General features: G+C 39.9%; 1 protein-coding gene across 3 annotated transcripts in view; it reads right to left on the bottom strand.

The window, feature by feature from the left end:
• LOC113025707 (mediator complex subunit 13L) overlaps positions 1-14,139 on the bottom strand; it is an 88,917-nt gene that overhangs the window by 63,579 nt on the left and 11,199 nt on the right. For all 3 annotated transcript variants that reach the window (XM_080304272.1, XM_080304271.1, XM_026173782.2), the window contains one exon: positions 5,529-5,766. In XM_080304272.1, coding sequence (XP_080160398.1) covers positions 5,529-5,766 — 238 coding nt within the window. The remainder of the gene's footprint in view (positions 1-5,528; positions 5,767-14,139) is intronic.

Raw genomic sequence — 14,139 nt, 5'->3', positions numbered from 1 at the left:
ACCAGAGTACAGTACAGAGTACGAAGTGCATCTTTATCAAGGTATGGTTTCACTTTGTTCAAAACTGCGAGGCTTCTGGAAATTTTGGTTTTTATGTGTCTGACGTGGGGTTTCCATGAAATTTTGTTATCAATTACGACTCCCAAAAATTTGTTTTCACTCACATTATCAATTGGTACACCTTCAATGATAATTGGTAATTCTACATTATATTTTAAATTACCAAAAAACATTGCTTTAGTTTTATTTATATTTAATGATAATTTATTTATGTCCATCCATTTTTTTATTAATTTTAGCTCCCTGTTTACAGTCATTACAAGATCAGTATAATCATCGCTACTGAAAAATATGTTGGTGTCATCTGCGAACAGTATGAGTTTAAGTACTTGAGAAACATCAAAAATATCATTTATGTATACATTGAAAAGTTTTGGTCCCAACACTGACCCTTGGGGAACACCACATGTAATACCAAGTTTCTCTGAGTGGTAATTCCCTATGCTAACATATTGTTCCCGACCCGTTAGGTAACTTTTTAACCAGTTACCAGCTTTCCCTCGAATACCATATCTTTCCAATTTATCCAATAATATTGAGTGATTGATTGTGTCGAAGGCCTTTTTGAGATCAACAAAAATACCAACTGCATATTTATTTTTATCCAGTGTATCAGTAATTTCTTCTACTGCCTCAATTATCGCCATTGAAGTGGTTCTTTGCGTTCTGAAACCATACTGACCAACCTTTATTATTTGATGTTTTTCAAGGAATTTTTCTAATCTTGAATTAAAAAGTTTTTCTAGAATTTTTGAGAATTGAGGCAGTAGAGAAATAGGCCTATAATTGGTAAAACTGTGTTTGTCATTACTTTTATATAGTGGTATTACTTTCGCAATTTTCATTTTTTTTGGAAAACAACCAGACTGAAATGATAAATTACAGATATATGTTAAGGGACTAGCAATATTCAGAATAACCTGTTTAACTACAGACATATTATGTCATGATAATCCATTGAAGACTTACTTTTACATTTTAATGTGATATTTATTACTTCTTGCTCATTTGTAGCTGAGAGGAACAGTGAAAAGGGATTTGATTTTATATTACTGATATTTTCATTTTTATGACACGGGATGTCTGCTGCTAGTTCTGGGCCAACATTTATGAAGAATTTATTGAACCCATCGACAATATTACTCATGTTGTGATTTTCACCATTTGCATCAGTAAAATATTCAGGATATGATGTTCCAGAAGATCCTTGTTTAATTAAGTTGTTTAACACATCCCAAGTTCCTTTTATATTGTTTTTATTTTCATATAATCTTCTTCTATAATAAAGTTGTTTGCTCGTTCTTATAATATCAGTCAATTTATTTCTATATGCTTTATATCTTTGTTCCACTTCTTTTGTTTTTACTTTGATGAACTGTTTATACAGATTGTTTTTCTTTTTGCAAGCATTAATAATTCCTTTTGTGAGCCAAGGACTTTTTATCTTTTTTTTCTTTGTCATGTGTTCGTTTACAGGACAATGTTTATTGTACCACATAGTAAAAATATCTAGGAAATTATCATAAGCCTTGTCCACATCTGACTCTTCATACACCGAATTCCAATCTTGTTGTGCTAAATCGAAATTGAAGGCATGAATTGCTTCTTCATTTATTGTTCGCTTTGCTATCATGATCTTGGTATCTATTTTTTTTTAAATCACAGTCACACAAAGTAAAAACTGGTAAGTGGTCAGTTATATCACAGACAAGCAGGCCACTATTAATTTGGAAATCCATGACATTAGTAAAAATATTGTCAATAATAGTGTCGCTATGAGAAGTTATTCTGCTTGGCTTTGTTATTGTTGGATATAGTGATAAGCTGTACATCGTGTCAGTAAAGTCACACTTTGAGTGGAGCAGCCAGCTAATATAAAAACATGTCAGAGCACACTGCTTTAATATCTGCTGTATGACTCAAAACATAAATACTCTAAATAGCTCTAGCTGTTCCATCAAATGTGTATCAGTCTTCTTTTTTCTTTTTTTTAATGAATTCTTGGATTTTAAATTTTGTTATATGAATCTGGAAATCATGTCCATTTGGTAGTAAATCCATTAAAAAAAACATTTTAAAAAAGAGTTTAGATTTTCTTTTCTTATCCGTTCGTCCCCTTGTTCCAGATGGGAGTAAGTACGGAATGGCCACAATCTTTGTAGACTATAATGGATTAATCCCAGTGGCTCTAATTATCCCCTCACTTTTCCATTAACACCAAAATAAGTATGACATACATGGTACCCTGGAGATTCAACGTAATAACTTTTATCCCCTATTTTTATAACTGTTCTTTTCAACTGTAGTGAACTTTTGTTTAATACTTTGGTTTACGACTAAACAGCTGCAGCACTAGTGACATTTCCACCAGCCCATATTGTTATTTGCATCTAGTTTGCATTAGCAGTAATGCAAACTAACTGCTCAAGTACAAAGGTAGGCATACCAGCTTAAGGTTCGTTCAACAGTGTGTTGAATATATGAAGGTGTAAGGCTTTTAATGGGGTAAAAATGAAACTTTTTTTTAGACTGGCTCGGTCAACTAAGAAGGAAAGCAAGGCGAGCAATGTGATGTGAGAAATCACATGACTTTCGCATGTGACAAAAGTGAGGACAGAAGTCAGAGCAGTGAGTAAGCAAGGCAGAGAAAGAGGCGCAGAAAAGGGAGCAAGCTAAGATCAAGCTTTTCCACTATGAACAGATATGCAGGTGCGCAGCTTTTTTAAGACTCCTTAAAACACTGATATCCCCTGTGTGTGTGTTACAACTGATTCTAATTTGGAAGAAATCCAGCTTCACTTTAATTAACAATTATCAACCACTTCTTACACCCCAAGTGCTATTTTCAATGCTTAATAGGAATTATACATAGGAGACCTGTGAGATTTTACAAATAAGAAGTGTTATCATCATAAGTGTATGCTTGATGTGTGTGTGAGTATGTGTAGGCTACATTTGTTGTGCGTAGAAAGAGATCCCACAGCACTAACATCGCTCCGAAACTGGCCTCTATAAGATAAAGAAGTGGAAGTACTGAAAGTCAAAGACATAATCCAGCAGATTCTTACTTCATAGACTGAGACTACCTGAAACCCGCTCACTTGGACTTCAGTTAAACAAACAACATTGCGAGATCAACCCCTGTAACACAAGGCACTGCTAAATCAAACGGCATATACAGCAAGCATATCAATAGCTCAATGAATGCATCATTTTTCAGTTTCAGTTGTGTGACGCTGTCGTTGTGTTTCAGCACCTTATCAATATAAAAGAATGAAATATTTATAGTTTCAGGATTCAGTTAATCACTATGAGAAGAGTGTATAGAGTACAACAGGCTGATGCACAATTAAAGCTATTAACAGGCCATTTGTGAACATAAACAGCCGGCCAACATTGTCACCAAAGCAAGCCTTGCCACTTGGCAGCCATCTCTAAACATCTCTGGGTTCTTGTTTGGGTAGTTATGTTGAATCTAATTCAACCTGAATATTTAGAAACAAGTCTACAGTTAGAAAAAATAAGCAGAAATATCAACGTGTGACTTTTGTTGTTGATTATTACATTAACACAATTTTTTAAACAAAACAATGGATGTGTAAATGTGTAAATGATTATCTTTTTTTCTTTTTACATAACAAAGATACGATCATTAGATCAATTCGTGCCTTTAAACACATGTAATGCAGAAAAAATATATTTCAGACTTAAGAAGTAAAAATGTTTCATTACAATTATTTTTTCATTTTGTTACTTACTTTTGCAAAATAAGGTTTTGTAAAAATGTAAATATGTTGTATTTTAGTACATATAAACGTGTTTACACCGTATATAAAATATAAGAAATGTACATTTTGGTCATTTTCTTTCTACTACTCTAAAAGAAGGCCTCCCGAAATCTCAGAATATACCAGTGCATGAAATATTACCTTGACTTTCTTTTAAAGTAACATATAAAGAAAAATGTCTAGCACGTGTTAATATGCAGGATATATCTCTGCATTGAAAAATAGACAAATAGTAATAAAATTCTTAGAACAGTGACACCACTGCAACAGGAAGAAATCAATAACCATAAAATGTAATTAAAAAGGCTTAGATTGTTATCAGCTTTATTGGACCTTAGTGTGCTAGTCAAAGAGAGTTATTATCAGTGTTTTAGGCTGCCGTTAGCAGCTTGTAAATTGGTGAGGTAATGCTAAAATTTCATGCTCTACATGCTTGTTTTATGGCTTCAGGTAACTTTTTTGCTCCGAAAGCCTAAATGCTGCCACTGTTCTCACTACACTGACTCAATGTGTTTGCGTGATCGTTATCAGCTTTCATAGATCTTCTTAAATCGATGAAAAAAAATACCATTTTCACAAAGGCCAGATTATATCGGAGTTGGATGATGTGAGTAGATATAAACGTGGAGTTTGGATGCTGGCAGTTTGGATAGGGGAGGGGTAGCAATGAAAAAAAGGTGAGTTTTCTCTGTGTCAGTGATGCAAACGTAACTCAGAATATACAGCGTATCTTTCTCTCTTACACATGTTTGTGCAGAGTAAAAGGCTCTCCCCGGCAGTGGCAAAAACATCTGTCAAATACCTACTGCAGTGCCTGAAAGGCCTTTTCACGTCAAGTCAGCTTTAATAGATAACCGAAAAACGGAAATTTTCGCTATCGCTTCCACCTCTACATCCAATATTGTCTTTCCCAGCTCCCGACTCGTGTCCTGCTGAACCAAACCCAACACAATCCCTCTCCTGTTTCCCCGTCTTCCACAGGCTCGGTTGATACGTTAGACTTCCACACACGTGCACAGTGAGATAATGCAAATGTTGCTATAAATAGGGACAACAGTGCTGACAGTAGCACTCTCTCAAGTGAGATATCTCGGTGTAATTTTCACCAGCACACGCCGCCACACATAGTCACGCTGGCAAGAAAAATCTACTCGTTTGCTGCGCTTCATCATAGTGATAGTCCTGAAGCAGCATATAAACACTTGAGATGCAAAAGCAAACACAGATATGAGCTATAAGGGGCTCAAAAATAGGACTGCTCCACACAAACCGGATCAATATGCCCTAAACATCTTAAACAAATGTGCAGCCGACTAAACAGCCTGAATCTGCATAATACTCAGGTCTGCTATATGAGAGCCCCTGCGGCTCATGTATAACATACAGGCATTATGCCACACTATGAAACCCTGCGTTATTGTGTGTATGTATCTAACACACAACACATATTTCACGATTCTCTGACAGTTTTTCATAAAATCCACTAAAAGCACAAGAAGACTGTATTTCACATGATAACTCCCCTCTATATAAAGCAACTACAAGCCCGTAAAGCTTACAACCTCAACTTCCAGAGCACAATGGAAGCTGAGGCGAAGACCGATGGGATGGAAAAATAATTGAGATGGATAGAACACAGGAGCGACCCTCATCCTTCATCGCTTTCATCCTCTTTCTCACCTTCCAGCTCTTGATGAATGACACCAGTAAGGTTGGGCTCTTCGCCCCACCAGAAGATCCACAGCTCCTTGGCATCGGGCTTGATTTTGCGTCGCCACACGCACAGCAGGTTGGACTGCACGCAGCGCATGAAGCTGCGCAGAACCGGGTCGTCCTGGGCCGGGGCGGAGATCACGGGCCCGTACTCCCCGCCGCTGGAGAACCTGTAGCAACGCCATTTAATGCCCGTCAACTCCGCCTGGAAGAGAAGAGCAATTAAAAGAACCTTAAATCTTGTATTTGTAATGCATTGTTAATACTTACAGTAAATAATAGAGTAATTTCCCCGTGGCTTCAGTGCAAACACAGTTAAATGCAATGTAAAATAATTAGTTCATTTATAAGTTAATTTAGCAAGTAATCTTTTTAACAATTCTTTAATCATTTCACTTTTTTTTTCTCTTGTTCTCTGGTGCGAGCCTCACCAAAGCGAGCGGATTTGCCGTTTCACGCTTTTTTTTATACTTCTGCATTGAATATTTTTGCATTTCAGGCCAGACATTACAGGATGCTGTCTTGGCTTCAGTTAAAAAGCGACGGTTGGTTTTCTTCTTTTCTATTTTTGACACCGATATGAGTTTATATCAGGAGGAAAATTAACAATCTTGCAGTGTGTTGCACAGAGAGCAATCTACTGCTTGACAACAACAAAACCAAGAAACTGATTGTTCCATGATTGAAAAAAAAAGGAGGCAAAGACATACACGCACACAGCAGCAGAGCTGAGCTGGAGCATGTGAACGCTTCTAGATTCCTGGGAATCGTTAGGACACCGACATGACACATTTACACCCTTGGAAATGAATGTTCTTCCTAAATCACGCACAAGAAAAAGTCATTTGGAAACATCACAAACTTTGATAGGTTGTGCACAGCCCAGGATGGGAAGGCTCTGCTGCATGTGATTAAAAATGCTCATAATATCATAGGTACCGATCTAGCGAACATCAGCGATATGCTAAATGACAATGCCCAACCCAGCCGCAGCCTGTTCACCCTGCTGCCATCTGGCAAGCGATACAGATGTATCCACTTCCGTGCCACAGAAAGTAGTTTCTTTCCCCGGGCTGTGAGATTACTGATTTCATCCTCCACACTTCAGCACAGATAATAGCTTTACTTTTCATGACTAAATTATTTATTCATTCTTTTTCATTTACCTTTTGTTTTGTTTTGTTTTGTGTTTTGTCGGCTGCATAAATGAACTACAGTTGAACGTCTTGCAGACCGATGATTAAAATGATCCTGAGTTTAATAAATATCTTTTTTTTAATCATTTATTAACTAATAGTTAATGTGCAATACTGTTGTAGTGAGGATTTCTAAAAACATCAGCTTCTAAATAAACCATTATTATATAGAAGATGAATTAAAACGAGCATTATGGATGAACCCATTAGGTGTGATTTTTAACAGTGACCATATAAATGGTGTTATCACATCAGACATTGCTGATTTAATCAATATCTGCACATGTCCCGTCCATTCATTTTCTATTTTCGCCGGCTTCCTGTTTACACGGCTATGATCGTTGCGTAAACAGTTAAAATTATTTAACGTGTCCCTGTTGTGTTGTTGTAACCTTATTTAATCGATGCTTTCACTCGCCGCTCTCGCCGCTGCTGGTGCTGCTGTAAAGATAGCATAAAGAGTGTGTAACTACTGCAGAGAGACGAGCTGGAGAGTGACAGGGAGACGTAAAGGATGGCCTTGAGTGAAATGCATGAATGAACTACTGCAGGAGTGGCGGCACTGAAATGCAGGCCAAGCCAAAAGCGAGAGAGACATGAAAAGAGGAAACAAGTGTCAGGTTCAATGGCTGGAATCTGGCCCAGCAACTGACATCTTCTCCATTTAGCCTAATGAGATAAAGGGTGTTTCTGTCGCCTGCTGCAGACTTGCAACTTTGGAAACGTCTCCTCCATCAAAGCCTGACAGGAGACATAATCCTGTCATAATGCTGATTTATTTTTTTTTTTTTAGGAGCACACACATAGTGTGGGTAAAGAAACCAAAACACACAAATGTCAGTGATCCTGTGATGATCACGTGTGCTCCGGAAACTATATTCTGATCTTTGTTTGGGTTTTCGTGTTTGCATTCGAGCATGAATGAGCAGAGTGCACAAAGGCATTGTTGAACAGGACAGAGATTTGGCAGGCAGAGGGAAAATCTCCGAGTGTGCTGCGCTGCCCTCCTCTCCTCCCCTGTGTTCACCCAGCTGTGAGGATCATGTTTGGCACACTGGCCCAGGCACCAAGCCATCCAAGGCCAACGAAGGGAAGAAAAATACTGACCCACTTTAACGCAGACACAGGTAGAAAAGAGCAGCTCAAAGGAAATTAAAGCCCGCGGTGTCTTTGAGTGGGTGAAGAAAAGCAGGCTCTACGGTTGTGATGATTGTAAAAAGAGGGGACAAGGAGGCTTATAGAAATGTTAAGTGTGTTTGCAAACTGGCGACTACTCTCTGCACCCAAATAAGAAGCTAAAAAGAGAAAGCAAGGACTCTGAGGAAGGGTCTGTATATGCTCAAGTATTCCTAACGAACATATCCACATTACCTACTGGCACACGTCCTAAATTGTGAGCGTACAATAAAGTATGCATTTGGCACGCAGGAACATCCTCGCAGCAAAACGAACCCATAATTACGAGCGCGTCCCTTCTATAACGACAGCGCGTGTAATAGAAGATATAAAAATTGGCGCTGTGATAAGCCGAGCCCTAAAATTAGCCGTGACAAGGTCAAAGATGCTGTTTGTCCCAAAGCAAAGAGGAAGACATCTGCTTGCACTGCCTCGTCACTCCCAGTCAATGTCAAAAGTTCCTCCACTGTTTGGCACAGCTGTCTGCTGCTTCTACTGAATCAGGAGCTCTGAGATGATGGAAGCAAAGTGTCAGAATATATATTTACAATGGCGGCATACCAGCGAAACGCACGCTCCCGTGAACGGATTCTTCAAACGGCCCCCTTCAGACATGCTCCGCTTAGAAGTCTGCACAGCAATTTATAGCAAAAGTTGGAAGAAGTCACCTTAATTTCTGCCAGTATAATTCTAATCAACTCAAGGCGCTTTAGATTTTAAGGTAAAGAGCCAACAATAACACAGAGAAACCCCCAACAATCAGACAAAACCCAATCTGTGTGGAGAAGGCTTAGGTTTTATCAAATAATGAGCTTTTTTGGTTTGTTTTTTGTCTTGTTGGGCCAGAGTGCGCTGTCAAAAGGTGCTGTGTGCTTCTTGGCCATGTGGCAAGTGCTGCTGAACTCCTGTGGAGGATTAGCTGTGGCACAGTTGAAGGAAGGGGGAACAGAGCTGCGCTCATACGCTGGCGGGCACATCCAAACACATGCCTGCACACAAACACTGGCATGCACACACACTGCAGCTGTGATGATGTGCAGACCAGAAGTGCTCGAAATAAAAAAAAAAATTAGAAAAAGAAATCACTGGCGTGCATCGGGAGGCGGACATATTTTCCGACTGATGTCCAGTTATTTTTCAGACGTGACAGCTAAGATCTGCTCATCTATCTGTCTGTGCGCGCGTGTGTGTTTTCGTTCATTTATCGGCTACGTGCGCGTTCGTCAATACTGTGTCCGTGTTTTTCTTTAATATATGAGTTGTACACGGAGGCAGTGATAGCTACACTCTTGCTGGATGATAATGATCTCTCAGCACTCTTCACCTTCACTATCAGACCTCCGAAATCAGTAGCAGTGCTAACAAACAGCTAATTCTCATATTTGTATGAATAAATTACCACTTGTAACACATAAGAGAAAATCTGTCAAGCATGTGAATTCAACTGATATCACAACTGAGTCTGGAGACAAAGAGCGGAGCTATTATTTGCTACTCCACTGACAAATCAGTGTTGCTGAAGAAAATCCAGTCACAAAGGACAAAAAAAAAAACGGTTATTTGACTCATTTAAGTATAATTCTGTCATCGCCGCTCTTTAAAGGAATGGGGGGGTTAAGTTCCTGAAGTGCACACCAAATCAGAGAATGGATTTCAACAACAACAATGTGCTGTATGAGTAGAGCAATTTTGGTGCTAAATGAGGCAAAACTGTAAAAACATGTTATAAAAGAACGGATTACCCAATTGGGATTCGACTCTCATCAATCTGAGAGAAATTAACTAGGACAAAAATGTCCTTTTGTGCCGTCGGCGCACTTGGTTCGACTGTCAGTCTGCAAGCCGGCAAAAAGAGCACAGCAAATATGTATTTGAAAGCAGCAAATTCCTCATCACCCGTCGGAGTAGAAAAGAGCAAATCAAAGATTATTCCAGGCTGCAGTCTCTGTCTATTTTAAACACTACCACGGGGAGTGGAAAAAGTCAAAGGGGTCAAGAAAAAAGATGGGAAGATTTTGTTTCACTGTCAATAAAACCCTGCACTCCTCCGAGCCCCTTGTTCTCCAGGTTGGCTGGTTCAATTTCTGATTGAATGCAGGACCAAAAACAAAAGCTTTTCCTTCAATTGCTAAGACGGACCAAAGCCTTGACCTTACTCTCACCTCTATTATCTTCCTCGTCTTCACTCTCCCACTCATCTCTCAGCACTTTCTCACCTCCACAGATGCCTATGTAATACATCCCGGCAGGTGTGTCTCATACTTTTTCTCTTTGCCTTTTTTTTTAATGTATTTATCTTTTTATGTGTTTTTTGTTGGTTTTTTTATTTGTCTAGAAAACACAGCTTTAGCTTTAGCTATAGCTGCTTTAAAATCTTCCCACCATTCGCACAATAGGATAGATTCAATCTTTTATCTTTGAAAGGTGGTGTCGGACAGAAATCCAAACTTTAAAGCTGAGAGTTTAAAAGGTATTTCCTGGAGGAAAAAAAAGGGGTGGGGGGGGGGGGGGGAGCTCAGAATAACAGAATCTGTCTCCAAACCAGAGGTCAGCCTCAGTACACCAGTCCCGCGCTTGTAATCACAAAAATATGGAAGTCAGTGCGTTAATCTTTAGCGCACTGTGCTTGAACACAACATAACTTAAAGAGGAAAATAGAGAGAGAGAAGTGGATCCCATTTCTAGAGATGTTTGTCATACTGCAGCTCAAACAAACTGGAACTCGTGTGCATATGCTGTTTAAAGCCCGGGAGCTTTACAATGAACAGGAAACATTCATTACTCAGATGGCAAAGCTGAGAGGAAAACACACTTGACATAGACTTTTCAGGAACGTCTCCGCAGTCTGAAAATATTTTCACTCCCCTCATTTTTCTCTTGAAAACTTGCAGACCTTCTGAATGGACCTCTTGAACTCCCCGAGTAGTACTTTGATGCAGGAAAACACACACACACACACACACACACACTCCTTTGGCCCAACCCTAGAAAAAGAAAGAGCCGTGTACTGACAAAGCATTCAGACATGACTCTGCGGAGCACTTCCTTTCACTTTCAGGACAAACGACTGCCGTGAAAAGCCATAGCACATAAAGCCGCAGAAGACAGAAGAGATCTTTGAAAACACGCGTTTACACCGAAAGTTAAGAGGAAATATATTTAGTCTTGGTCGACTAAATATATTTGGCAAATGCCTGAGCTTCTAACAGGAACGCAGCCGATGTGATCATCTGAGAGGATAAGCGCCTAATACTCTACCAAAGCTGACAGAAAGCACACAGACAATGTCGTCTGAGAGAGACGCCACTTCTTTAGGAATCTCAGCGCAAGAGCCGGCTGACAAAGGAGCCACTTTAGGCGATTGAGAGATAGCTTGGCTCAGCAGTTTTACCTACTCTGGCACATGCCGAACACTTAGTCTGTCTTAGAGTGGCATAGCTTTCTCATCAATGTCAAATCTGATTAGCCGCTTGCCAAGCTGCCAATATTTGGGGTGTGTTCAGATCGCTTGTGATGCCCGTGAGTCTTTAGATAAGACTTGTTGTCTTTATCAGACAAACACAACAGCATCCATCTCCCTTTGATTCAATGTCAGAGGACTTTATTTGCTCTCTGAAAATGAGTCCTCGCCGCTTTGAGTCAAGTGTCTTTTGATTGGCTGCCTCTCGCAAGCAGAAGGTTTGATGAGCAGGTGGGCAGGACTTCTGCGCCTGAGATGATCGCAAGCATATCTGCCCTCACTGACATCACACAGTAGAAAAAAGTAGGAAGAAACATACGCTGTATACGAATAAGAAGCAGTGGATTTTGGGTAATCTGGGTATTCTGGGTAAAGCCGTGCGTGTCCCGTTATTTGGTAGGTGTGGGTTAAGACAGTGTTTGGTTGTTTTAGGACCAGTGATGAACTAGAATCCTCTCCTAGGTGTGTGTAAACCGCTAGCTCTGTATCAGCTGGGACAGACTGTCGCATTCCCACAACACTAAGTTAGATAAGCTCTTAAGAAAACACACATAATGTTGTTACATGTAAAATGTGAGATTATTAAACATCGTTTCTTACATATTGTACTTGGGAGTATAAAGATTTTCATGAATGGTACTTGCAATATTTGGACTTTGATTTTGTTTTCTTGACATGACAGAAATTAGCTGTGCATGCAGAATAAAATTAAGAAACTCCATCTATGGAAATCCCCTTTAATATTTACACGTATTAATTCCCCTCATAGTCATTTTTATGGCATGTGGCTGTCACATTTAGGCCAATGTGAACAAGATCACATCCTCTTATTCTCTTAGAACTGAAAGCATTCACGTTAAAAGCATGCAACTGGGAACGCACTGGATACGTTTGTGAAGGAGCTAAATGAAACAAAATGTAATTTTTTTTCCTTGGTTAGCCTCAAAATCAATCTTCAAATCAAGAAAGCTTTAATCTGGGGCATTATTGACAGCTACACAGTAGTTTTCCCTGCTTCAGTTCTCTCCACTTTCACGGCTCTCTTTCTCCACATGCTGCCTGGTTCTCTTCCCTTACATCGTCGGATAAAGAAATAGGTTGCCACTTCTCTGCTGTTCTGCTTGCAGAATGAAATCAGATTCCAATTTTTTTTGTGCGGCCTGATGAGAAAGGTCAATTACTGATCTGTTTGGCTATGCTGCGAGCAGACATAGTAGCTGCCATTCTTTTAGTATTTTCAGCAAAGTAACTGCTCAGTGATTGCTGCAGCATTGAGCCACACTTGGTTCTACAGTAGATGTCACAATTTTAAAAAAGGAAGTGAAATCTTACAACTTTAATGACAGTTTTTTTTTTTGCGTGTGTGTTTGTTTGTTTATCGCTTCAGCGCTGAAATGCTGAAGCAGTCCAACGGAAAATCAAGTGCGGAAATTAAATATGAACAAAGACAACGTGAGCTCTGAGGCTGCGATTGCTAAGTCAACACCGAGAAGGCACCAGTTAGAGGAGCCAGTGGCAAAAATCAGAACAGGCAACGACTCCCCCTTCATCAATTAACCCGCTGAAATCAAATTAACCCACAAGGAGTCGCGCTCCCTTCTGGCATTTTACAACACAAATGAAGAGCGATGCACATTACTGCACTTGCGAGGAAGCGAGAGCGACACCAAAGCGCCAAACAGGTGTAGAAAAAAGGCCTCTGGGACACTAAACAGATGCCTTTCCTCTGCCTTCTGCCACCACCTTTACAAGCCCCTGCAAAACAAGGGACCGTCATTTGATCTGTGCTCTGCTGCAGCATCCAGCCCTGGGAGGTGAGCAAGCCAAGCGACCTAATTAGAGCAGTGAGAGTCCCCAGGGCTGAGTGACGGATAGACCTGCCAATCACGCCGCGGAAAGCCTCCATCAAACCCTGACTTCTCACCTGACACAAAGAGAAGTAGGAGGTAGGAGGAGCAGCGGCGGAAGACCAACAAAGACAGCTGGACACTGCGTACAGTAGCGAAGCCACATCTGAAAGACAAGATCCCCTGCCATTTGCAAAATGAAACAACACAAGCTGCAGCATTAGGCTGCTTTCAAAGCATTAAGGGACAGACTAAAGCAGCGGTCCAGCTCCGACTGAATTATTAACGTGCAAATAAATAAACCAGCCCCTGCTTTACTAGTGTCTCTGGTGTAACTTAATTAACTGTGACAAGCCACGGGGAGGGAGAAATGAGCAAAAGACACAAAAGACAGAAAAATGGAGAATCACAAGAGGAAGAGAGAGAAGTAAAAACAGTTGCTAGGCAACATACAACATCTGTAGGAATTCAGCAAGATATTCAAGTTTGGAGATTTCTGTCTCCAGGGTTACAGTGAAAATATAACATTACAGTACTGTAAAAATCTCAAAATCACAGAGCCGCATGCTGCATGACCCTCCTGAGCACAGCTACACCTCCCAACACTTCATAACAACCACCGTTAATAAATGCTAAATTGATCATTAATTAGTTTTTTTAATTTACTGTTAATTACATTTTTGTTAATAGTTATTTCCTGTTAATATGCAATAAAGTATTTACAATATTAGATATTATTAAGCTCAAACTGACATTTATGGCAGTTTGTTTAGGAGTGTGTGGGGGTTATATGGCACATATACAGAACACAGTGATATGCCACCAAGGGAGTCTAATACGTGACGCTGGATCTCAGACCAGTCTCACTATTGCTGGGACAGTTGTGTCACAGCTGCAAC

This window comes from Astatotilapia calliptera, chromosome 7 (genome assembly GCF_964374335.1).
Source record: "Astatotilapia calliptera chromosome 7, fAstCal68.1, whole genome shotgun sequence".
Classification (NCBI taxonomy): domain Eukaryota; kingdom Metazoa; phylum Chordata; class Actinopteri; order Cichliformes; family Cichlidae; genus Astatotilapia; species Astatotilapia calliptera.
This window is presented reverse-complemented; position numbering and strand designations above follow the sequence as displayed.